The 25,982-nt window shown below is 44.9% G+C and overlaps 1 protein-coding gene across 5 annotated transcripts in view; it reads right to left on the bottom strand.

Moving 5' to 3' along the window:
• MAP3K4 (mitogen-activated protein kinase kinase kinase 4) overlaps positions 1-25,371 on the bottom strand; it is a 72,953-nt gene extending 47,582 nt beyond the window's left edge. For 4 of the 5 annotated variants that reach the window (XM_081187925.1, XM_081187927.1, XM_081187926.1 and 1 more), the window contains exon 1: positions 8,136-8,883. In XM_081187925.1, coding sequence (XP_081044051.1) covers positions 8,136-8,812 — 677 coding nt within the window. In that variant the 5' untranslated portion in view covers positions 8,813-8,883. Of the gene's footprint in view, positions 1-8,135; positions 8,884-25,253 lie in introns of those variants that run through there. The other variant, XM_081187929.1, reaches the window with a different exon arrangement.
• Between the last annotated feature and the right edge of the window lie 611 nt (positions 25,372-25,982).

Below are 25,982 nucleotides of genomic sequence, written 5' to 3'. Positions count from 1 at the left end.
GTCACTTTTTCTGCTTAGCAAAAAATACATTATTTTCCCACATGAAAACTGAAAATTTATCAATCATAAAAAATTAGCAACCATCCTTTGTGTTGTGCTAATTTCTGAGTTCTTTTATGCAGGATTATTTCAAGCAAAGGCATACCCACCTAGTGGTGCCATTGCTGCCTGATGCCTTTACTCTGCCTAAAAAAACAAAAACAAAATGTATTGTGGGAGAGTACTAAGCCAGGCTATAATATCCTGAGAACTTTTGTTATGTGTAGCCTATAAATATCTAAAATGAAAGAATAAATAAATCCTTGCACTTTCTATAATTAATTGTTCTACCTTTAGCTTAGAAGACTGCATTTCTTACCAAACACTTACCAGTGATGCTTATCTACATTTACAATGACTTCCTCTAGGAAGTCAGCCCGCACAATTTCTGAACAGAAAACACCAATGTTTATTCACAATTTATTGAACTATTTCAGTTTAAGATACACTGGCTTGGAACTTGGATCTGAAGTCAGTCAGTTGAACTTTGTTCCCAATGAGTCTTCACAAACAGTAAAATTCAATGCATGTCTACTCAAAAGTAATTTCCACACAGTTCAATGAAATTTGATTCCAGGTAAGTGCATATATGAATGTAGTCTATCATTACAAACTTTCCATGGTTATTTCAATGGGTCCTAAGTGCAACTGACTTACCCAGAATCCAATTCATTATCTCACCAAAATCAGAAACATATATTTTTAAAGTTCTATGCAATTCAATAGAGCAATATGTAGATATGCCCTCAATTATAGTTAAAGCTAATAACAATTGTGCTGCTAAGGATGAAATTCTATTGACATGCACCCAAACATTTTCCTTTAACATAGAGATGTTGTTTTGCCACCACAGCATAGTCTACATTCCACAAAGGCCAATACTACTGGGTTGCATAACAATACAGGCAGCCTTGAAAGCACTAATTAAGCCACGCAGTTCAAACTAATTCTTTTTGCTATGACTGCTGCAACAGCAGATCACCTGAATCATTTTCAGAGACCATGCACTATAAAATCATGAATGTTCCAAATTAATAAACATGAGAAGTATGGTAATTTCAAATTAATTACAAAAGTGAAATTTTCAGAACAATTCCTCAACAGATTAGAGTCTGGCTATTCAATGCCTTATAACAAAGAGAATAGGAACCTCTGGGCACTTGGAAATTCAGCCAGCACTGGTAGTGCAGAAGCCACATTACAACTCTAATCTGCTCCATTTGCAGCTTTGCCATTCTCCACAGGGTGCTTGCTACAGAAGGAAAGATGGATAAAGAGGGCCAGGTGCAAGTTAAGCTGATTTCCTGTTTTCCAGTTCAAATGCCATAAGAAAGACCAACACAGATTGCATAAAGACCTTCTTTCCCAAGTAACTGGATATTGAAAAACAATCTTCTAGGCAACTGAAAAATCAGAATATAAAAATATAATACCTTACTAAAATGCTTATACAGTATTGAGTATGGTGAAACTGAAGTATCATAGGCATCAAATGCACAATTTTTAAGAAAGATCAGTACCATCACTATACTATCAGTTGACTGGGGAAATCAGTTATGTAAGCACTCGTAGAAAGGCGGGATATCAAATCCAAACTCCTCTTCTTCTTCTTCTTCTTCTTCATCATGGTATTCTACATCACTAATAACATGCTTTTCCTTGGAGAGTTTCTCTGGTCACAGCCTGTCATATTTGTGATGGTGGAAGAAGCTGGAGGATGGCATCAGCACATGGGTAGGCTCAAAGGTACTAGCATCCTCATTTTTGCTCAGTGCACTCACCATTGCTATGTGGCACCATCCTCTGGTGAGTATGATAGGAGAAGACTGCAAACCTTGAAGTTGCAGAAGTGGCCTGGGAACATCCTGGAGACGGTTTGACTATCAAGCAGCAGAGCCAAACCGACCAGCTTCTGAAGCAGAAAAGGGTTGAAGGGGGTTTCCTTTGGTGGGTTTGCCTAGACTGTTTCAAGCACTAGAATTTTTGGATTAGCTACTAATACTAGCTCAAAACTGGCTCCCCACCAATGTAACCTAGTGCCCCTAATAAAACCTTGAGGGTTAGAACAGATGTCAGCATTGAAATGAAAGGGGTTAAACATTGAAAATAAAAAGCTCATAACCAAATGTCTCAGCATAGCATCTGCCAACTTTTGACATGGGACATAGAATCACAGAATTGTAGAGTTGGAATAACTCGATGTATATAACTGTATGCATCAACAACAACTTTTCAGTCTGACAAGTTATTAAATTCCCAAACTGGTATCTTATTTACATAATCAGCTTTGTTCTTTCTCTCTAGCCCTATAAACACATTTATCCAGCACTAAAACCTGTTTCGTAAATTATACAGCAAACACTTTCACATCAGCACTTCAGAATTACACCCACATAACAATATGGATACAATTCTGAAAACTTCTTGTGCTGGAATGCACATGCTATAAAATGTTTCACCACTTACAAAGCACACAAGTATATTTTTGGGTGGTCAAGAAAGAGGCTAGTCTGGTGTAAATCTGGAAAATAAATTAGTAATGTGTTTTCCAATAGTCTAGTGCAAACTGAATTAAATGTCCCTCATCTTTATTAACAGAGGTAGGGTGGGGACTCAGTTAGACTTCTATGCTAAGGGGTGGACAGTTGCGTGCCCCTCAACGGAGAGGTTTAAAGGATCCGCCGGCCTGCGCAGGCAGCCGAGGGAGGAACAAGCTACATTGGTTCTGGCTGATATAGCTTCTTCCTCCTTCAGCAGTATGAGAGACAGAGCAAGATGGCGGTTTCACCTGGCAGTATATTGTGAGTGGAACTGCTGCCGCTCCTGAGTCCCTCTACCACCAGTATCTGGCTGCAACTTGTTTCTTCCTTGGTGCACTGGGTGCTGGAGGCAGAGGGACTCAGGAGCGGCAGCAGTTTCACTCACAATGTACTGCCGGGTAAAGTCACCATTGCTGTCCGGCCCTCATACCAGTCCTGGATGATGTATCAATGCATCGTCAAGGCCTACACACATGCAGGCAGGCCCAAAATGTTTTTAACTTGCATACTTAAAATGATGACAAATCCATATTTACAGCAGACATGCAAATGCATCACAGTGTGCAGCTACAGAATAGATTACAACCTCAACTGTTTTGAGAAACCCCCCCCTTAACATGAACTAAAAAAACCTAAAAACGAGTTTAAGGATTTGCTTTCATTTGCTGAAAATCAATTATGACCACACCAACACTCATGTCCAAATTAGGCAGATTATGAATAAACAAGATCCACATTACTAGAAGGAATTTTAAACAGGAAATTCATGGGTCCACTTCATCCATGTAGCAGAACACTGTACAGTGGACGCTCGGGTTGCGAAAATGATCCGTGCAGGATGCATGTTCGTAACCCGCAGCGTTCGCAACTTGCGTCTGCACGGGTTGCAATTTGCCGCTTCTGCGCATGCGCGACCTCCGCAACCTGGAAGTAACCCGTTCCGGTACTTCCGGGTTTCGGCGGTCTGCAACCCACCCAAAAAAAACGCAACCTGAAGCGGCTGTAACCCGAGGTACAACTGTACACCCAAACAAAGCACCCTCCATTTTTGTTAATCAACCATTTAACTTGTAAAGATAATGCAAACACACCGTTCTACCCCTCTGCTTGTGCCAACATCGCACACACCAATCAACAATAAGTAACCTGGTAAACAATATGGATTATGTGTTATGTACAGAAGATACTTCTATTATATGTGTGCCTGTACATGGACTTAATTTTAGACACACAACAATTATGAGTTTCACTTGATTTATTGGACTCAGGAATTAAACCACCCAGGAACTATAAAAGAAACATCTCAGGATTATACATATTATTTGCAAAAGCATCCACCGACTATTAGGCTGATTCTACTTTCTGCTAGGCAACAGCACCTTGATCTCTTATGCCAGCCAGCTCTGCTAATGGAGGGGGGCAGCCACAAATGTAAGCTTTGCTATGCAAGCTTTTCATGGTTCTGTTACATGAAATGCTAGAACCTGGGATCACCCAATGAAAATTATCAGTATTTTCAGGTTAGACAAAAGAAAGTGCTTCTTTACACAACAACACATAATTAACTTATGGAATTCATGGCCATAACATATGATGCCATTAACTTAGGCCTATCAATGGCTATTAGCTGTGATAATTAAGTGCAACATCCATGTTCAGATAGTATGTTAGATAGTATCGGGATGAAAGGGTGATATTGCCTTCACACCCTGCCAGTGGGCTTTCTGGAAGCAGCTGGCTTGTTACTGTTGGAAACAAGCTGCAGGACCATTGCCTTAACACCATCTAGAACTTTACATTCTGAGAGTCATCTGCATTTATAAGAAATTGTGCTGCACGTTCATGCAGACATAGGGTTTGATGCCACACTTTCAAATGCAAGCCTGTTATTATGATTCAAAGGCCTCGGAACTATGGACCACATATTAAATTGCCTGTTATGCTGGTCAATAGTTTAGCTTTTATAATACTATGGCAATGCAACATGCAGATTAGCACAGGAAAACTTGAAAATGAACACACAAATCCAAAGTCCTTCTAAGAACAAAAACAGAGAATCTTGCAGCATCTTAAATGGTAAAAGCTTTCATGAAGTCAGTTCACTTCTGTTCTGTCAGCTGATATGCTTTAAATGGTTTTGAATTATATTCTGTGTGTATTTTGCAAGCTGCTTTATAAAGAATGGTCTTGAAAAGTGAACTGCAAATCTGCTAAATAAAAATAAATAAATCTGATGAACTGGCTGATGAAAGCTTTTGCCATAATAAATCTGCTAGTCTTTACCTGGCCATAAGTCTCTCCTGTTTCTGCTGCAACAGACTAACATGGCTACCTCCCAGGAAATCTCTTAAGAACAAGACACTTTCACCCAAAGATGTCACAAGGCATTCAAACTAGCTGCTGTCCAACATCAAAGCCTCCCTAAAAGCCTGCATCCATGGGCTATGCTGCTTAGTTTATATAAGCATGCAAAAACTGTCTCCTATTTCCAGCTTTGGGGGCTTACTCTTGACCCCTTAGGATTGCCAGATAGCAATGCTACAGTAGCCACACTTATCCTTTTGTCTCCCCCCAGCTCATTTTCTTTAGCTAATGTTTTTTTTCTGGGCCAGATTCCCTAGAACTTGTCTCCTTTCTCTTTTTACTAGCATACAGCTTCCCAGAACCCTTCCTTGTCTGAATGTCTTCTTTGTACTCCTCTCCCAACCCCAAAAATGATTAATTCTCCTTCACCTACAACTTTTCCTCAGATGCTTATTTTTCAGTCCCTTGTGCCTTCTCTGTCACTTCCTTCAGTTACTTTGCCTCTGTCCCATCCACATATTTTCTTCCTTTCCTCCCGAGACCCCCCTACTCACTCCTCAGTTATCATCACAAAAACAATATAGTCCCCTAGTGCTTGTGTGAAGTTTTAATTCCAAAAAAAGTGACAATTTCCCCTTCCTTCACAGAAGCAGAGCTGCAAATACTCTTAACACAATTATTCCCTAAGCAGTTGGAATGTTCACACCAGCTCAGCCAATCAGCACCAGAATCTTCACCATCACTGTCATGATTGCAATTAAAACTTCCTTTTCAACACTTGACAAAGGTGACTTTCATCATCATTACAAGATGGATCTAGTAAATGTGTACCCTCCAAGCTTTTCCCTCCAGTTGCTAAAATTGAGCTTCTTCATTTATGATCCATTTTGCACTGACTATACACCGCTGGATTTTTCAAAGGAGGCATTTCCTGAATGCCTGCTGGTGAGAAGTAAAATGAATCAACAGGATGTTATCTAAGCAAGAGAACTAATTGCTTGGGAATTACTATGAGTTATGCAGTAGCTTGACAGTCAGCTGGAAACCTGAAGACATCAGATCCATGAAGTTATTTTCATTCCCATCTCTAAATGTCAATTCCTACTAACACAAGTATGGTTTCCAGCCCTGAGATGCAAATGCAGTGATCATGTGAAGTTTGCAATTACATGCCGACTCAGCACATGAAAAATAATAGATATTTCAAACAATCACCCCCATATGTCCCAGTCCTACTGTAGCTTGATTGTCCATGTATATAGAGTTATGCTGCCAGTGTCACATCCCTCTTTTAAATTTCAGAAGGCAGAATTAATCCTAGGGTTGGATGTTGCAGATATAGGTTCATTTCCTTATTCAGCCAGTAAAGTTCACTGGATGGCCTAGAGCAAATCACTATCTTTCACCTTTATCTATCTCATATGGTTGTTTACAGGTTAACACAATATAAAAACATACTATGTCCTGAGTCCCTGAAGGTAGACTTACGGTATTTCCTGTGGAATAAACTAGTCAAGCACAATGACTGAGAAGCCTCACCTTGGAAGCTGCATTACAATCTAGTCTCCCCCCACCACCACCTGCTTCTTTTCAAAACAGAGGTAGGTGCCAAGCTGGCCTTTAAAACTGAAAGGTAGAACTCTCTTCCAATTTTTATTCAGGTCTTACTGTTCAAGGCAGGCAGAATAGAGTATTGCTTTTTGCATTTTCCTTCACCCATTTGAAATTAGCAATAGGTTTCAAGTTATTCAGACTTGAAAATACACTACAGTGCTCCGACTGTATACAAAATTTATTCTATTATCGTAGTGTTCAGTGGAATTTTCATTAAACTAACTTATGAACAAATAGTATGAGGAATGGGACAATTACATGTAATCTCACATTGTCTGGCCAACAGTATTAGTTAATTACGTGGATGTAAGGAAATATGAATGTGGGCATATTCAGAAAGCAGGAAGGAACTTGAGTCTGTATGTTAACAACTTTTGCAGAATTTGATGAATATCCTATTTGCTGCATCATTGACAAGAGCAGAAAAAGATAGCATCATAGCATCTCAGCATTTATGTGAAAGCCCACAAGATCTTTGTCTTTTTTTTAACACTCTGATCAAATAACAGAAAAGGAACCAATGAACTGAATTACTATACAAACTAATTTGAAGAGAATATTTGTCCCCTTTTCCACAACCCCAATTTAAAATGCTATCCTAACCCCACTAACATGAGAGCAAGCACCACTGAATTTACAGTGTGAGCAGAAATGCTTAGGACTGCACTGTTAGTTAATCTACCTCTTCTCAGGGGCACTTTGGAACTGTAGAATTCAACTAAGCAGCCTTCACGCAATCTGTATTGTAATGATCACATAGTTAAAGTAAAGTTTTTAAAAATGAGGCTCAGACATACTGGTACTGTCTCCACTATTGCATCAACAGATAAAGCAACCATCAGAAAATTATTGCCTTCTCAACTTTCTCCTGAAAAAAGGCTGAAAACAGCAGAGGCTGCATTAGTTTCACTTTGAATAATTTTCACTGCAATCCTGTGCACCTTTACTTCAGAACATGCCCCACTTAGCCCAGTGGGATTACTCCCGAGTAAGCATAGCTAAGATTAGGCTGCTACATGTACACTTTTGTTTTTCATTTACACCATGGGAAAAGGGGTTCAAAAGGATCTTCTTGGGCTAGAAAAATAATAATACAGGGCACCTTGCATCTGGATCGATCTACACATTTTAATATTAATAATAATGGTTCCCAAATCCAGAACACAACACTTTTTTCAAGATGCTCCCTTGCATCAAAATCAACTGAAGTCCAAATAAGCACACACAACTTTCAACTCCTAGTTTTGTCCCTCGGTTTGTTTGCTTGTTTTAACCATTAATTCCCTTACCCAGGAGTGGGGTGTCCCCGAGACTGTAAAACTGCAGAACCCAGCTTTACCCCAGAGGCAATCCTACTAAAATCAACGTAGCAGGTCACCGGCGAAGCTGAGCATCAGACAGACGGGCATCCACTCCCACCCCTTTCCCAGCCAAAGCAGCATCCAAAGAAAAGCTCCCTTGCAGGAACAGCCGGGCAAGCGGAAGCTTGCAAACCGGAGCCTATTGTGAAGGGGATGCAAAAGTCTCCTGCTGTGCAAAGAGGCGACCTTGTGGCTGCTGCAATTTAAACGGCAGGGGGAAAGAGGAGAAGCGAACGAAACTATTCCCTCTCACCCCCGGTCCCCACCAATGCGTTACTTTTTGGCAGCCTCGCTGCACTCCGGCTCCGGCTCCTCCATGGCTCGGGCGGCGATGGCGGCGGCGGCGGAGGCAGCCTCTCTCATGCGTGCACCGAGGCTGGCATAGCTGCTGCGGCGGCGGCGGGAGCCCTTCTGCAGGCGAGAGAAGAGGGGCGCGGAGCCGGGTCGGCTGCACCGGCGGAGGCAGCAGGAGGGCGTCACTGGCGACCCGGCTGCAGGGAGACTCGGCCGCGCAGAGCCAGCCGTGCGGCCGCCATCTTGGAAAGAGGCTCCGAGAGGAGCGAAGCCGGGAGCCTCGGTAGTACGGAGAGCGTCTAGGGACAAAGCCCGCCACAGGCGCTCTCGTTCGCTCCTGTGGTCAGAGAATGGAATGGAGCCGGGCGCCGCCACCCGGGAGGAGGAGGAAGAGGCGGGCAGAACGTTCCACCCGCCGCCGAGGCAGAAGCGAGCAGCGCAGCTCCGGGAGAGAAAAGGGGAGGCCGCCGGGCAGGGGGTGAAGGAAGCGGCAGGGAAGACGGAGGCAGGCCGAGCCGGGTATCCGCGGTGGGAGGAAGGCGACTTCGTTCCGCCCGGGATCCTGCCTCCCTCGCAGGTCCAATGATTCAACCTTGCCGTGCGTAATCTTTGCAAAATGATGGTTGTTACAGCATCAGCGCCTCGTGCGCTTGGCCGCATGCCTCCCGCCGGAGAGAAAGCTCTCCGCGTTATCTCACTGATAAAAGCAGGGCAATTTAGCGCTAAAAGTGAGATTACCAGTAACCGGGCGGGTGAGGGGACGGGACGGGACGGGACACACCTGTGGCGCTGATCTGTATTGGCACAGGCTGCTAACTGGGTTCTCTTGCTCTTCTCTCGCGATTCTGGCATTTAAAGTACCTGAAATAGGAGCGGGGAACTTGTGGCTCTGCAGATGTTGCAGGAATAAAAATTATTACCATCTCTGACTATGGGTTATGCAGGCGCCAAGGCTGTTGAGGGCTGGAGTCCCAAAAGTTCCCCAAGCCTGACCTAAAACGTTAATCTGTTTTTTCCCATATATGAAACCTTGTATTCTAACATGAACATAAGAAGAGACCAAAGGCCCATCTGGCAGAGAATCCTGTTTGTTTATATTCATATACCACCACCCTCTCATAAAATATCAGAGCAGTGTGCAGCAATATAAAAATATTAAAAGCAGTACAGAACAATTAAAATGACCGACTTTTGTTCCTGCAGTTGCCAGCTAGAGGCATATGGGAAACCCAGAAGCATCAGATGCTCTTCCCACTTAGGATTCCTGTCAACTGGCATTGGTAGAGGCAGTACACAACTATCATGACTGGTAGCCTTATCCTCCATGAATTTGGCTAAGCCCTTTCTAAAACCATCAAAGTTGGCGGCTATCGTGGCATTTTGTGGGAGTAAATTCCACAATTTTAACAATGAGCTATGTAAAGAAGTACTTCCTGCAAGCAGTCCTGACCACCTCTAGGTACCCATGGCCAGAAAAGGAACTGGTTTCCTTGAAGAAATAGTTGTCAACCAAATTTAAAGAGCCTGCTGGATCAGGCCAATGATGCACCTAATCTACCATCCTGTTCTCACAGTGGCCAACCAAAATATTCATTCATTAAATTTATATCCCACCCTTGCTACCAAAGGAGCCCAGGGTAGCTACTTGGCTCTGGGAAGCCTAAAGCTGAGTAAGCACAACAGCACTCTCATTTCATTTCACTTTTAATTTGTATACCAGCTTTCTATATTACTATACACAAGGCTGTTTACAAGCTGAAGAAACAGCCACTTATGCTCCCCATCAACTGCCTCCAACTGGAGATGGAACATGCAAAGAAGCAATGTGCCTTTAGACTGGTGTTTACATCTTTGGGTTTCCTATAATACATAGGAACTGGTTTAACATACACTTAACAGTGGTGTGTGAATCAGTCTCAGATCTGAGATGCAGAGCAAAAAAGTCTAACATCCCTTAGGCTTTTTGTTCCATCATGTTTCCTAAGTTTTATCTTTATAAAGTTTTATCTCCTTTCACTCAAAAACAGGCTAACTTTTCTCTTAACCAGCATACAAAAGATGGGGGGAGGATGAGATTGTTTATCAACACTGTGTTTTTAGAAGGCCAGAAAAAAATGTTAATTCCCCTTTCCCCCCACCAAAGCTGGCAGCCATCACACTATATTCATTCATTCATTCATTCATTAACCCAATGATTATTACTTTTGGTTTATAATAGGCTACTGAGGCAGGGACTGGGATCTTAAATATTTGTTACAGAACCGGAATTTTAACCTAGGCTTTATAGATCCACATATCATTTCAGATTAGCATTTCTTAAGACATAATGATAAGCATAAGTGCAGGCAGGGTCTGAGAAAAAGCAACTGTGGGCATGCAGTACCCACAAGGAAACAGCAGGGGGGAAAGCACCAGCTGTAATTACTGAGCTGAGTGAAGGGAAGCAGACTAGCAACTCTCCCTTGCTGGAGTGACAATAACAAGATTCAGAAATTGTATATCAGTCTTCTCCAGCCTGGTGCCCTCCCAAATGTTTGGGTCTACCATTTCCATTATCCCTGACCACCAGACATACTGGCTACGGCTGATGGGAGTTGGGAATCCAAAACATCTGGAGGATATTAGTTTAAGAAAGGCATCAGAAGGGACATGATGAAAGCAGAAGTTGTGGTCATACCAAAACATCCTCCAACTGGAAAGACTTCTTTTAGAAGAGAGAGGATGGGTGAAGGAAAAGAGGAAACCCCACCTATCAAACCACAGGGGAAATGGTCTGTGTCTAGAGGGATGCTGCAAACCCATCTCCTGTTGAGCTGAGTTGGGGAAAGGCTTCTGGGAAAGGAAGAAGATCCAGATGCCCTTTGCCATGAAAGGTAAGCAGCTTTCAAACCTCTACACAGGGCTCACCTGACAGTAAATATGAATTATATCAGGCAGGCATGCTAGTTGAAAAAACTGTACCACCCCATCAGCACATCTGCTGTCATGCTTCCTATCTGTCACCATTTGGCTCGTGCAGTGGGGTGTGACATGTTACTCTCTCAGAAAGAACAGTACTTAGTGTAGATGAGTGAGCCAGCAGTTAACTGGAAGGCTGTGTACAATGCAACTGTATGCCAGTACAAATTCCCTCATGAAAAAAAACTTCTTGTTAAAGTCTTGTCATAGCAATCCAGCATATAAATCCCTTTGTGAAAAATAAGCAGTTTGTGAGCACCATAGAATCATTACTGCCTTGATATATGAAACTATAGCTGCCTTTTTTTAAAAAAAAATTCTTTAAAGGAGTCTAGGTGAACTATACGGCACCTACCTTTCTTATTTTCACAAAAGCCCAAGGGGATAGGTTGGACTGAAGGAATGTGTCTGGCCTAAGATTACTCAGTATGAGTGACGATTCAACTCCAGTACTTTATGGACTATGCCCAACATTCAAGCCCCTATTAACCACATTGGCTTTCAAATTAGAATCATCATTCCATCTCTTTATCAAGTTCCTTGGCAGCTGGATCCTTAGATAGCCAAAATGGCACCATCCAGGCCAAAGAGGGAATGCTTGAAGGAACCTCAGGGTTTGCTTTAGTATAAAAAAGAACCTCAGGGAAGACCCCAAAACAGCCCAACGAGGAGTGACCATATTCAGTGGCAATGCAACGCTGACAGCAGCGGGGAGAAAATGAAAACATAGGGAAGTGGTGAGTGGACTGGAATATCCTGGCAGAAAGCATGGCTGGCAGGCCAGAACCCTGAGCAGGAATACCACACTGCAACGTTTTACAGAAGACGGTCAGGAGACACATGAGGCCACCATCTTGCTGAAGCTAAAACTAGCCTGGTTGGTGCCTGGGTGGGTGACCACCTGGGACCCACATCTATGCCACTTTGGGTTCCACAATGGAAGGGGAGGATATAAATGTAATAAAACAAATGTTTGTTGCAGGTTCCAACTTTATGTATATTTATTCTCTAAGTCTTTCCCTAATTCAGTGGTTTTTGATGTAGCACATTCGTTTCTGAAGCCTATTATTATCAGGCCGGCAGAGTTTTAACAGCTAGGCAAAAAAACTTGACAGTGAGGAAGGTATTTCTGTCTCAGCACTGTCAGCTCACAATCTCTATGTCAGATCCTAGTTGACTTTGGTGCCATTAAGTCATTGCTATTCTTGGAGTATTTAAGTCATGGTATCATAAGGTCAGAAACATGCTTAGGATTCTTCCCTTCTTGCTTCTGCCAGCTAATGCATTCGTCTCCACTTCCTGTCTTGAAACGTTATTATCTATTATAGTGTATCTTGTCTTCTTATATAATAGCTATTAGTTGTGTACATTTTGCTGACAGGTAAGGTCATGTGACATTATCAGGCCCCAGACACACTCAAGACATTATGTCATAAATGCCAAAACATGTTACCAACGTCAGTGTCTATCCACCACATCACTACGTTTTTCCTTTTAATAATAATTACACAATAATAAGCTGCCGTTGGCAGCATGTATACAATCTTGTAAAGCAGCTAAGGCTGAGAGATGGTAACTGGTTGTGGATCACCTGGTGTGGCTTATGGCTGAGCAGGTGTGTGAACATGGGTTTCCCCACTCCCAGGTCTATCATTTCACCATACTGTCTCTCAGCATAGGGCACAACACATAGGATTAAGCTCAACTCAAAAGCAATTGCCAATTTACACAATACAAACTGAAGCTGGCTGAGATTTTGGCTATCCTTGCTTTTAAAGTATATTGAACTGACATGCTTGAATTGGCGTGTTCCTATTTCCTATTTTCACAGCATGAATATTGCCAGCAAACTTGCATCTTACATTCACACATCATCTAGTATCTATGAGACTTTCCAATATGAAAGACCTGAGCCAGCTGTGCTTTTAAGTAATAGATAAATTACTATACAGTTGTACCTTGGTTTTTGAACGGCTTAGTTCTCAAACATTTTGGCTCCCGAACCTGGAAGTGACTGTTCCGGTTTGCGAACTATTTTTGGAAGTCAAATGTCCAATGGGGCTTCCATGGCTTCCGATTGGCTGCAGGACCTTCCTGCAGCCAATCAGAAGCCACGCTTTTGTTTCCGAACATTTTGAAAGTCGAACGGACTTCTGGAACAGATTCCGTTTGACTTCCAAGGTACGACTGCACTAGCTCTGAACAGCCTTACCTGCTGGTGGCAGGAATCAGCAGTGTATGGTGGTGAGCAGAATCTGGTGGGGACTGCCATTTTAATTAACCACAATACCCCCAATGTAACATAGCTTCAGAGTATTGTGGATAATTAAAATGATAGCAGCTCACAGATCTATTAATCCACTGAAGGAGGCAGGGTAAGACTAGCATTAGGTGGTGGGTTCTTATTGGAGGTTTTTAAGCAGATGTTAGATGACCATCTGTCAGGGATTATTTAGTCATGATTCCTGCATTGCAAGGGGTTGGAATAGATGACCCTTGGGGTCCCTTCCTACTCTCCAATTCTAAGCTTTAGTCATTTTGTCAACATGTCAGAAAGGCTGGCAAATTTCTGCACAGCAGGGATGCTCTTAAAAGTTTAGGAGCAAGGGCAGCTTTTTTGTGCTTTTTTTTAAAGGCTGGTACAAACAGTTCTTGCTGAAAACTGTAAAGTATGCTAAGACAGTGAAAAGACTTCACCAGAACAGTCTATCATACATTGGAAGCCATTGGCTTGATGAATTACTAAATAACACATTGTTTACAGGAATTGGGGATCTTATAATTATTTGTTTTTCCATCTTTCCTCTCAGAAGCTCATGGTGGCACTTATTTCATTTGTACAACAACTCTGTGAAGTGAGTTAGGTTGTGAAATAATGGCTGGCCCATGGCCACCCAGTCAACTTCATGGCTGAAAATTGATTTGACTTTTGGTCTGTCTGTCTGTCCATCTTTCTTTAACAGTTTCCATTTCTAGTCTGACGCACTAACTACTACACACACCATTGATTTCTTATTAATTCAGCTGTGTAAAACAGTAATAGGGAAGCCTGTGCTTAATACATAATTCAATTTAGCTGGAATAACTAATATGTGAATGTAATCAGCTAATAGCTCAAGTGATGATTATTTCCCAGGTTCCAGCTCTTCACAATGAAACCCCCAAATGTCCCATAGCATTAATAAAACTATTTGCAAACAATGTTGTTGTTGTTTAAAATAAATAAATGAAAGCAAATCCAATGGGCAGAATAAACAAATTATTTTAAAAAGCAGCAGTTACAACTGGTAATACAAAACAAATAAACATTGCTGGAAATGTGGTCATCACCTGCCTGGAATCAGAAGGAAATGGGAGATCTGAGTAGAGAAATTTGATTTTCTCTCTTTTTTTAGAGGGTTAGGGTGACACTACTATGTGGCTGGTTAACACAGGGTTTTTGACATGATCATAGTGCTATTACAAGCTGCCCTTTCAGAACACTGACTGATCTTCCTAATGCTGTGACACATCTCAAGGCACCAGGGGAGAAATTCAGGAGCTGAACCAGAGCGTGCTGAGCTGCAATCGTAGCCTGAGTCACATCATGCAAGAGACTGGTCACTGCACCATAAACTAGAGCTCAAGGCTTCACCACGCAACCACTAACACCAAACAAGTCACGGGACCTGAGACTTTTGTAATGTAATCTCGCCACACCTAAGACAATGTGTAGTAGAGAAGGCCATATCTGTATCCAGACTGTTTCCACCTCTTCTCTGTAACATCTTGCTCCAATTAGAACATATTCCTTCTCAATATGGGGGTTTGAGATGAATCTTTTCCTGGCTAAGAAACAATGGATGATAGGGCTGTGGGGCTGCATGACATAACCCCATTCTCCTGCCATCAACACACACATCAAACCCACCCCTGCCATCCATGCATTCAGTGCTATGCCCATATCTGGTGTTTTTCCATTAAAGGTGGGATTGGACCACCATTCCACCTCACATCAAAGTGCAATTACACCAGCACAAAATAAATGTAGGTCCCTTCTTGCACTTGCCAAATGTGCTGGTGTATGTATCATGGCTAGCAAGTGTGACTCTGCTTCTTCCTCCCCTGCTCACTGCACAGGAGTGTATGAAGGCTTTCCTTGCCAGTGGTGAGCCTTTGATAGCACATCCAATGCTGGCAAGGAAGCTCTCCAGATGTGGCAAACAGTGTGTGCCAACCTTGGAAAGGGCCTTTTCAGTTATGGTGCCTCACCTCAGGAATGCTCTGCCCAGGGTGACTAGTCTGGATTTTGGAGCCTTCACTGTTGTCCTTTCAATGCCAGACAAAGACCAATCAGTTCTTCCAGCTTTGGGGGGATCATTTAAAGCCATGGGATCTACCAGATCACCTCCCAGAGGACACACAGAGAGAGACCCATTCTCACTGTGTGTGGCATGATGTTGGATCTCACCTATGTAAGGTTATTATTACCTTATTAACTATCTTCCAAACCACTGTCTCAAGGCATTTTTTACATAAGATAACTTAAAAACAGTTGGAAACACAAAAACAATGAACACATTTAAAACAAGAGCAAAACCCTAGAAAGTTGGCATTCATTGTAAAGACCCATTTATCCAGCTGGGAAAGCCTGTCACAATAAAAATGCCTTCAACTGTTTCTGGAAAGCACAGGTATTGTGTGCCTGTCCTAGCTTGGCAGGAAGGCTATTCCACAGAATGAGGGCAGCCCCACTAAAAGCCCTGCTCCAAGTTACTACAGAGTGGAAGGTTGCAGAAAGGTATGCAGCCAGCTGCTCCCTAATACCTGAGAGATCCAAGAGGAGGCTTCCAATGACATGCTGGGAGAGGGTGTAGACTCTGCAGGGGCGCCGACTTATAAAAAATATTGGGGGGGGCCCATACCGGGGTCCTGCCGCTGGTTCGCTCAGGTAGCCGGGAGAACGCAGTTCGAGGTGGCGGTGTTGGGGAGAGACCCTCGCTCAGGGCGCCACGAGACTTGGCGGCCGGTGGCCTATCTGGGGGGTTTTGGAGCGTATTTCGGCGGAGCGATTGGGGAGGAGGGGGCTTGTTGCCGGATTCTTCAGCTGGGCCGGAGATCCGCTGCTGGGGGGTCCCTGGGTCGAGTTGTGAGCACGGCCTGCTGAAGGGAGATCCAGCCGATTGCGCAATGGGGACGGCCGGGGCTCTCCGGCTAGGGCGCGCGGCTGGCTGGCTGGCTGGCTGCCGAGGGAGCAGGTGGGGAGGAGGCGGGGGTGCATCCCTTTCCTTTAAGGCTTCCGCCCTAACCCAGCATGGAATTCAAGGCGATTTACTGCCAAGTAGACATGGGGCTGCTGCCCAAAAAGTTTTACTTGGAGCAGGCGCAGTGAAATTAATGCACTTAAGCCAGTAGCGTCTACTCCGAGGAGGACTAGCCTTGGAGAGGCGTGAGAATGCAACTTCGGCAGCGGGCCACTTTAGGGCTGCAGCCGTTCTGTGCGTCGGTGGAGACGCGTCCCCGAAGGCACTCTGCCTATGCCTAGAGGCCGCGCCTCTGCCCACGCCACGCAAGCCTGGGAAAAGAAACGACTTTCACTACCCTCCGTGGCGGCCAGGAGCAACGGGACGGGCCAGCGCGCCGGGGTGCAAAAGCGAAAGGGAGGGAGAGCAACCGGGCTGCGGGCCGGGGCCTAAGGCCGGGGAGGCACCGCCCCAAGCAGGGCAGCTAGCGGGGAGCCCCAACGCCTGCCCACCGCCCCCAGATCAGGATCGGTCCCCCTCCGCCTGCGAACGGGGCTCACATGGTGACGTTGGGGCTGGTGGTGGCGCAGCAGCGGCTCTCTCCGAAGAACTTCTGCTGCTCCGCGGGCTGTTGCTGTTGCCGCTTCGGGCTGCAACTTTTGCAGGCGCGGCCGCTGGGTGGGGCCCTGGGAAGCTCCGCCCCACCGGCCGGGGGAAGCCCCCAGCCCCAGGAGCCGGAGGCGGAGGAAGCACAGTCAGTGGATGGGAGCTGCCATCAAACAACAACAGGAAAGCCACAGATTCCCCTTTGCTGACCTACATAGGCGCCGACTCCATGGGGCCTGAGGGGCGCCTGAGATTATTGGGGGGGCGGAGCCCCCCCAAACGATTTTTTGAGGGGGCTCGGGCCCCCTCAGGCCCCATGGAGTCGGCGCCTATGAGACTCTGCCATTTTTAAAATCTACCACCAAACTCCAGAAGTGTCAGAATCAAAATGACTCTCCCGGAGATTCTCCAATATTCTTCCAATGGACAAAGGACTGCTGACAAACTGGTCTATTGGTCTATCAAAGGCATTAGATATGACTGGTCACAAACCTGTGTCCAAAAGTTACATAACCGTATCTTGCCTATGTGAGGTCATGAAGCTATTTATCATCCAACTCCCTAATTAGGTCCTTTAAACTTGAGTCAGTCTAAGTTTAGACACTGTAACCTTTTGATCAGCTTCTTCATGGGAAGCTATTCAAATGTAAAATCTGAACTGTAAGAGAAAGTGTAGCAATTAGGATGTATTTTGGTATTGTTTCCTGAAACCCTCTGCATACATACATAAATGAAGCTGAATCTTTGAATACACAACTGTATCTACATCCCACCCCACCTCAAAGGAAATGTGGACTTCCATGAACTTTATTATTCACAAAGACTGCAGTGCTGCTCACAAGTTAGGCTATTTTAATTGCACTGACTTCAGCCAGTGGGACGTAAGTAGCCTTACTGTATTACGATTGCAGCCAAAGGCATTTTAACTTTGCTGCACGAAGCATATGCAGTATTTTCCTAGACACCAAGTAATTCCCTCTAAGATTCAGCTTGTGGGTGTGTGCATGTGGGTGGGTATTGAAGTGGATATACTCTGTCATAACTTCATTCATTTATTTCTGGTAAGAATATTTAAGCTTGCAGGATTGTACAGTGGTACCCCAGGTTAAGTACTTAATTCATTCCGGAGGTCTGTTCTTAACCTGAAACTGTTCTTAGCCTGAAGCACCACCTGCTGCCACGCCTCCAGAGCACGATTTCTGTTCTCATCCTGAAGCAAAGTTCTTATCCTGGGGTACTATTTCTAGGTTAGCGGAGTCTGTAACCTGAAGCATATGTAAATTGAAGTGTATGTAACCCAAGGTACCACTGTATAACACTTTAACATCTATCTTTTTGATAATTAACACATTATAGCATTTATTAATTATTCTTTTATTGCATTAATATTGATACCAACACATTGTATCACTATTTGACTGTCAAAAAGGAAAACACTACAGGCACCCCCCCACACACACACACTTATGCATGTTCTACTCGCGTGCAACCACATATACGAACAGTGCAAGGAAATAATCAAATAGATTCAAACCAAGAAACGGCGGGAAATGGAGTCCTTGTAGCTCAAAAGGAGATCCCCCCCCAGAGCCCAAAGAGGACTTCAGTGAGGGTAGAAGCGGCCCCAAAGAGACCAGAGGTGAAGCAGGGCTTTGTTTTGGCTGCTCAGCCTCCCCGCCTAACAGCTGATACGCAGGGTAGTGCAGCAGAAACAGCCACTTTCCTAGGCGCTCTTCAGCCTCCAGCCGGCCCCAGAGCTTTGACTGTAGCTGAAGGGAGAGTTGTGTGGAGAGAGAACTGGAAAGAATAGGAATCTATAGGATTTTAAGAGGCTCCATACAATTTTACTTATGGCGGGGGGCCTGGAACATAACCCCCACATAAATGGGAGGATGTCTGGATATTCTTGCCACCAGCCCTTAATTCTGCCACATCTGCAGTAATAAAGAAGAGTGTGTCTCAGGAAAAAACAACTTTCCCTTGTATTGGAATGGCTATAGCCATGTCACCCATCCAGGGTTAAGAAGCAGGATCTTCAGGTCAGATGTAAGTTTGAGTCAGGTCGAAGGACCAGCACCTCTTTTTAACTACTGAAATATACAGTGGTCCAAATATCCCCTTCCTTCTCCAGAATTCTGGCTCTCAGGCAGCACTTCCCAAGCTTCAGACAGCTGGCACACTTAATTTTCTGAATTAAAATCAGAGGCGCAATTAACATAGTCTAAAAATAAATGTGTTCATAAAAGAGCAAGACTTACCTGCTCTCAAAGGAGCCAAAGCATTAAGGGAGTTGCCAAAGCTCAGTGGCAGGGAAGGTCTCCCATTCCATCCCTGGCATCTCCAGTTAAAACGTAGCAAAAAGGTGATGGGAAAGACTTCTGCCGGTCAGACTAGATTATACTGAGCTAAGTGGTCAAATACTCAGCCCCGGTATAAAACAGATTCCTATCTTCCTAACACCTGCACTTTTGCATGAGTCACTGATCTGGGCATGCCTCCTGCCTGGAAAGAGGCAAGTTCAAAACAGTGATTCATGCAGACATATAAGAGGCAGTCTCCTCTTAACAAAAGCAACACAGGTAATACTACTAAAACTTTAGGAGTGACTGAATGATCCAACCACACTCAGTGTCAGCCCCTCACCCCATAATTCTACTTCGTTACATATCACCACATTGAGGAAAACAGGAGGGAGAATATCTGCAACAGGCAGTTAAAATCACCTAGAAGGCAACTCTTGAATAGGATGGATTCATGGCTTGAGCTACTTGAAAGAAGCCCATTTGCTCCCCACTTTTAAGACTTGCACCTAATTTTGTTTCCAAGAAGAACCAGATCACTCGGATGTGTCTTCCGTGGCCGTTGGGGAATGAAAACCAAGCTGCTTCATTTAGTGAAGAACTACAGCTCAGTGGCAGAGCACCTGATCTCCATGCAAGAGGATCTCAGGCTCAATCTCAGGCATCTCCAGGTAGGCTAATTGGTAAAGACCCCTCTGAAAGTCACTGTCAATCAGTGCAGACAATACTGAGCTAAACAAACCAGTGGTCTGACTCAGTAAAAGAGAGCATCTTATGGTTCATGACTTTGGGTGGGAGAAGAACCATTGCTCCCAAACAATTGTTATGAGTTTGAAGGACAACTGATATTGTCCATCGCAATAGCTCCACAGGAGATTAGTGTCTCTCTGCTGCAGAGAGTGCCAGGAGACCTAATTCCACTGCGTGGGCTGAAAAAGACTAGTTGCCTCCAGTACTACAAACCAGCTCAAAAAACTTGGCAAAAAGCATGAATGTAATAGGTTACTAAAAATATACATGGTTTGCTGATCCAGATGCATGCTTTACATGCCAAGTAGATGATGAATCCAGTTCCCCAAACCCCTTGATGTAAACAAAAATGTCCACTTTTACATTAAGTAACACTCTGTTCTCCAGGTTCATATTTTGGTCATTTTTATACAAGGAAAAGATACACAGAGTTGCGGGAATCAGCTCTCATGGTAGAAAAAAGGGGACTTCAGCCCACTTTTCCCATGCTTAATTTGGCAGCCAAGTCCCACATATTAAGATAATTAAAGTAGCTCAAGGGAACCAAGCCCTGGAAGAAACATATTTTAAAAACAACACCAGGAAGCAGTAGAACTCATGAAATAGAAAGGGAGGAAAATCCTCTGGGCACAACCAAAGTGCAAGATAATTTCAGTAAAATCTCATCAGGGCTTAGAACTGATATTTGTTTTCAGAACCATGGACCTACTCAAGAATATATGCAGAGGAATTAATGCCTCTGGGCATGTTCCAGGTGCTATGTCTCAGAAAATGCTTTAGGAACACACAGGGACAAGAGCAGCTATTTGGATTTGAACCAAGTCAGTAAAGAGAGAGAGAGCGATCCAAATTAAAGTACAGTGCTGCTTTTACCTTGAAATCGTGTATGTGTCTTGCAGAAGTCTTGCCAAATTAGAATGTTGTACAAATAATATACATACATTAAGCCAAAATTTTATTTTTTTATGTTATGCATGCTTCATTTCCCAGGATATTCCACTGGAAATGTTTTTAAAGGAAGTGGGATTTCAAGTCACCTATGTAGCGTGAGAACTAAATTCTACTGAGCTCAATGGAACTTACATCCAAGGAACAGAGAACGTAGGATTACAACCTTAAAGGGAGGGGGAAAGTTGGGTAAGAGTGGAGAAAGAAGATCCAGATGCAGATGAGCTGAAAATAGGAGATATAAGAGGGAAAAGCTAAGGTTCCCATCGTGGTACCAATGGGAACACAAAAAGTGGTATTCAGCTCAGCTTTACTCAGAGCAGACCCACTGAATTTCAATGGGTCTACTCTGAGTACAGCTTAGCTGAATACCACTCAATCCCAAAAGCACACATTCTACTCATGTAAAAACACGCTGATTCCCAGACCGTCCGCGAGCCGGATTGAGAAGGCAATTGGGCCGCATCTGGCCCCCGGGCCTTAGGTTGCCTACCCCTGGGCTAGAAGTGGGCACCAGAATAGTTTGTGGGAGAGTGGTGCCGAAACCAGCCTGCTCACAGAAATGAGTCCAATAAAAAGCAGCTACAGCCCCTTATCCTGGCCTGTCCCTGCAACAAATATGCCCGCTATGTTCAGCAAAGACAGATATTAACTGGGATTACAACTTGTTTGCCTGAGAATTGTGTCAGAGTGAAAGTCTTATTCCCGCCTTCATTTTTTTTTTAAGTAAAGGAAAAGGGAATAGGAACCAGATAATAAGATTATTGTTGTAATTGTGCTGTTAAGCTTATGTTTCTGTTGCTCTTTTGTTAATAGTGTTTTATAGATTGCAATTGTGTTATTGATTATTTGTTAATGGCACACGTTTTAGTAAAATTCAAAGCGCTCGCAAGCAGAGGGAAGTGAGCAATACATTAAAAGGCCTCCACTGGCATTGCATTAAATCTGGACCCCCTTGCAAAAAGAGAAATAGTCATCTGTCTTTTCCGTAATGGGACAGTTTCCCTTCACATTCTGCTCCCCCAATTCTAACAAAGAAACCTCTTGAGCTTAGGATTCTTTCCTATTGCTTGAATAAACGCCAGCTACTTTTGGAAAGGACGGGAAATAGTTTTAAGTTCATAAAGTAATAAACTTCCGACAGATGTTCCTTTTGCAACAAGTGGACCATTTTCATTGTGTGTTTCATGAAAAGGAGGCCACTTGCTCAGAAGCAACCTTTAACCCCAAACGCTGTATAAACGATATGCTCCTCTTTAAGGGTGTGAACCCTATGACCCTCCAGATGTTCTTGAATGTCATCTCCCATCAACAGTGACCATTAGTCATGCCAATGTCTGGAGGGCTACAGGTCCCCCACCCTTGAAGCCATCTTAAACAAATAGCAGAAGTAGTTCTGGTAGTTTCTGTTATAACTCCAAGTTCCCAATGTTCTCAACACATTTAAATACAAAGGCTAAGTTCTCACAGGAAATGCCATAGGAAATGCCCCCCAGAAAATTGGCTTTGTGAAACACACACAAACTGACAGATGTCCATGGCAGAGTGAGGTTCCAAACCACACCACAAGTATTGCCTTCTAGCTGGAACTTAGGATTCAAGCAACAGGATCTGAGAGCAAAGAGTTCACCCACTTTGCTGATAAACCACATGGTACAGTCTGCCTGTGTTCGAGTTAAAATGCTAGGTCATCTGTGAGAATTTGGAGGTCTTAAGGAGCCCAGTGCGATTTGCCACCACACCCATCCCAGCCCCTGTGACCATGTTGCAGTGATAGCAGTTGCACCTTGTGCAATTCTCCCTTCTATGCAACTTCTAAAGTTTCTAAAACATCGTGGCCTAGCCTTAACAACCTAACCAAAACTGGATATAGCTCCAATGCATTATGCAGCATGGCATGCAATTTCTAGAACAAATTCTTATGTCTATGATCCAACTTAAAATGGAGTACTTTCAGATTCTTCATTGCCTGATCCTAATATCCAAGGCAACGGCAAATAAGCACTTAAAACTGGATTATACCGATTGCTGTGCCCATTCAACACCACCATGACCACACCTGTGCAAAGTGTTCAAGATTAGGAAATATATTCCATTATTTTAACTGTGCCAAAAATTCAGTGCAAGGATCCATGTCTAAGTGCTCTGATGTATGTTTGGCGTGTGGAGCAGGAATGGGCAACCTGTGGCCCTTCAGGTGACAAAGGGACTACAAATCCCATCATGACAGACCATTGGCCCACATTGACTGGGGCTTATGGGAACTGGAATCCAGCCATAGGTTCCCCAACTGTCACATCCAGGCTCTCATGGACAGCAGTGTGTCTCCTGTGGCTTTGCTCAAGAATTAGTGCAATGAAATCCAAGATCTTCCCAAGACTGCTACCCGATCCCTTGTCACTTTAGCCTGGAAGCAGGACCAAAGAGAGCCTGTGTGGTGTAGTGGTTAAGAGTGGTAGACTCCTAATCTGGGGAACCGGGTTCGCGTCTCCGCTCCTCCACATGCAGCTGCTGGGTGACCTTGGGCCAGTCACACTTCTTTGAAGTCTCTCAGCCCCACTCACAGAGTGTTTGTTGTGGGGGTAAGGAAGGGAAAAGAGAATGTTAGCCGCTTTGAGACTCCTGAAGGGGAGTGAAAGGCAGGATATCAAATCCAAACTCTTCTTCTTCATAGTCATCTGCAGCTGAACAACTCCTTTCTCCACCTTAGAGGTGGGGCTTTCAGATCTCCAGATGTCATTAAGACTCCAGCTCCCATCATGCCTGACTATTAGCCATGTTGCCTGGGCTGATATTGCCTGCAGGTCTAGAGACCTGCAGGTTTTCCCACGCCTGTTCTACCCCCCAAGTCCCTGCTCAGGGGAGAGAGAAAGCTCAGCCTTCACATGACTGCAGAGTCCCAACATTCACAACCTCCTCCCACTTGTAGATGGCTTGCAATTCTCTCCAGGAGTTCCTGAAACATAGTTTCAGGACAGCCCAAGAGCTGTAGCATTTGCTGTTCTTCAGCATGATAAGAGTAAAGCATAGCATGATCTGTGAATTAGGAAATGCCTGGTTCAAAACTAACCTCAACAGATGGACCATCACCTCTCAGAAACCTTGTCTGGCATATGAAATACTGCTGACCTACTATGCAGGGTTGTTGTGAGCTACGATTTGTTCCCTAGTTCTTCTCTCATTAGCCCCAGTTGTGGCCAAAAACATCTGGAGGGCACAAGGTTGGGGAAGGCTGCTCTTGTTGACTCCCAGAATACTGCAGTCCAAAGCTGAAGTGCAGGCCTGGCTCCAACACACAGCATTCCCCTTTCTAATTTCCAAAGCTGTGCCACAAACATGGAAGTGCCCATCACCAAGGGAATGGTTAATCATGAAATGAACAATCATGGCATTCCTTTGTTCTCAGAGCAGTTCAGGCAGCTGAGGAACAGCCCAAACTGAACATGTAAGAACTTATTCAGCTTAAATGTTGCTGAAGACCAACCATGGCCTAAAGAACATCCAGGGCTTGTAAACTAGAAACTGTTTCCTTGTTTAGTCAACAATATATATATGGGTTCCAATTCTGCAAGCTGCAGAGCACCACTGCACCAAAGCCAAAATCCTAGGCAGACTTACTTGGGGGTGAATCCTAGGCTCACCTCCAAGGGATGAAGCACAAGTTGGGGTACCAATACTGCTCACATTTAGTAAGCCCCACTGAACTTCCGAATGAAGCTCCCTTGGAGCAGACTGCACAAATTGGAATAAGGTGTTTAGAGAGCTCGCCCGCATTCCCTACTAGCTGATCCAGTCAAATATAACATCTCACTTATTCTCTCCAGTGCTTTCAAGGCAAAAGCTGCTGCCAGTCGGGTAGAAAACACTGAGCTGGAAAAGTCTGGCTTGCGTCAGCTTGCTATGTTCCAGACTAAGTACGGCACACTTTGCAAAGAACATACTTTGCAGAAAGTGTGCGTACTAGTATCTTAAAACCTTGCACAAGCCTACGTGCGCTGAAGTGGCCTCTAGTCCAAAGAAGCGGACGCCGCAGTAACAGCACGCGGAGTGCAATGGAGGGCGACGCCCACACAAGGATTGCAACCAGCCTAAATCCCGCGCGGCGCAATCCTGCGCGGGCTTCCGCGCAAATAATCCCCAGCGTGTGCAATGGAGCAAATGCGTCGAGGACTACAACTTTGCAGCGCCATCCCAACTAGGTCGAATTCAGTGGGTCTTGTAGCCACCCCCCAGGTAAATGGGGCCGGAATTCAAGGGGTTCACGAGGGAGTCCCTTGGGCGCAAACAGGCAAGCGAAAGAAGCGCGGCTTTCCTTACTAGCGCACGGTCATCCTCCAGCTTCCCACAGAAGATCAGCGCGCCTGCTGGGATCCCACGACGGCGACGGCATTCCCATGTTCGTCCGGCTTTGGAAACCTCGGAGGGCGGCGAGGCGCAACTCTCCGCCTCCTTTCTTTGTGTAGGTCCCGGAGAGGGGCAGGAGAGACACCCCCGGCGGGAGCTGCCTCCTTCCGCGTCGGGGACTGGCGGCAAAGAAGGCTCCCCAAGCGGCTGGGTCTGGGCCGCAGGCGGCGGCGGCGCTGAGCGCACGGAGACGGCCCACGAGGCGCGAGGAAACGGCCCGCCTCCCTGGCGAGCCTCTCCGGGCGCTGCAGCATCTCCGCGCCGCCGGCTGCTCTGCGCGGCGGGGAGAGAGAGCAAGAGGACGCCGGCGAAGGCTCGCCGCGAACGGCTGCCCTCTCCCGGGCGCCGCGGGCGTAGCCGGCTTGGCAATGGGCCCCTGGGACCACCGGGGAAGTTCAAAGGGAGCTTAATTAAAAGCAGCGTCCTGGGAATCGAGGCGCCTCTGTGGAGTGAGCCTCGCTAGGTGAGATTGGTCGGGAGCTGTACGGCAGCAGGTGGTGGTGCCCTCCAGGTGTGGCTGGACTACAGTTCCCATCATCCCTCTCCGGTTAGGGTGAAAGTCCGAACCCTCTGGAGGGCGCCCGCTTGCCGAGCCCTCCTCTGCTGGGGTGGGATTTCGGAGGGATGGGTCTTCCTCCTCCT

The sequence above is a fragment of the Podarcis bocagei genome, assembly GCF_964188305.1.
Source record: "Podarcis bocagei genome assembly, chromosome: 3".
Lineage (NCBI taxonomy): Eukaryota > Metazoa > Chordata > Lepidosauria > Squamata > Lacertidae > Podarcis > Podarcis bocagei.
The sequence above is the reverse complement of the archived record's forward strand: the minus strand, read 5'-3'. Positions and strand labels throughout refer to the sequence as shown.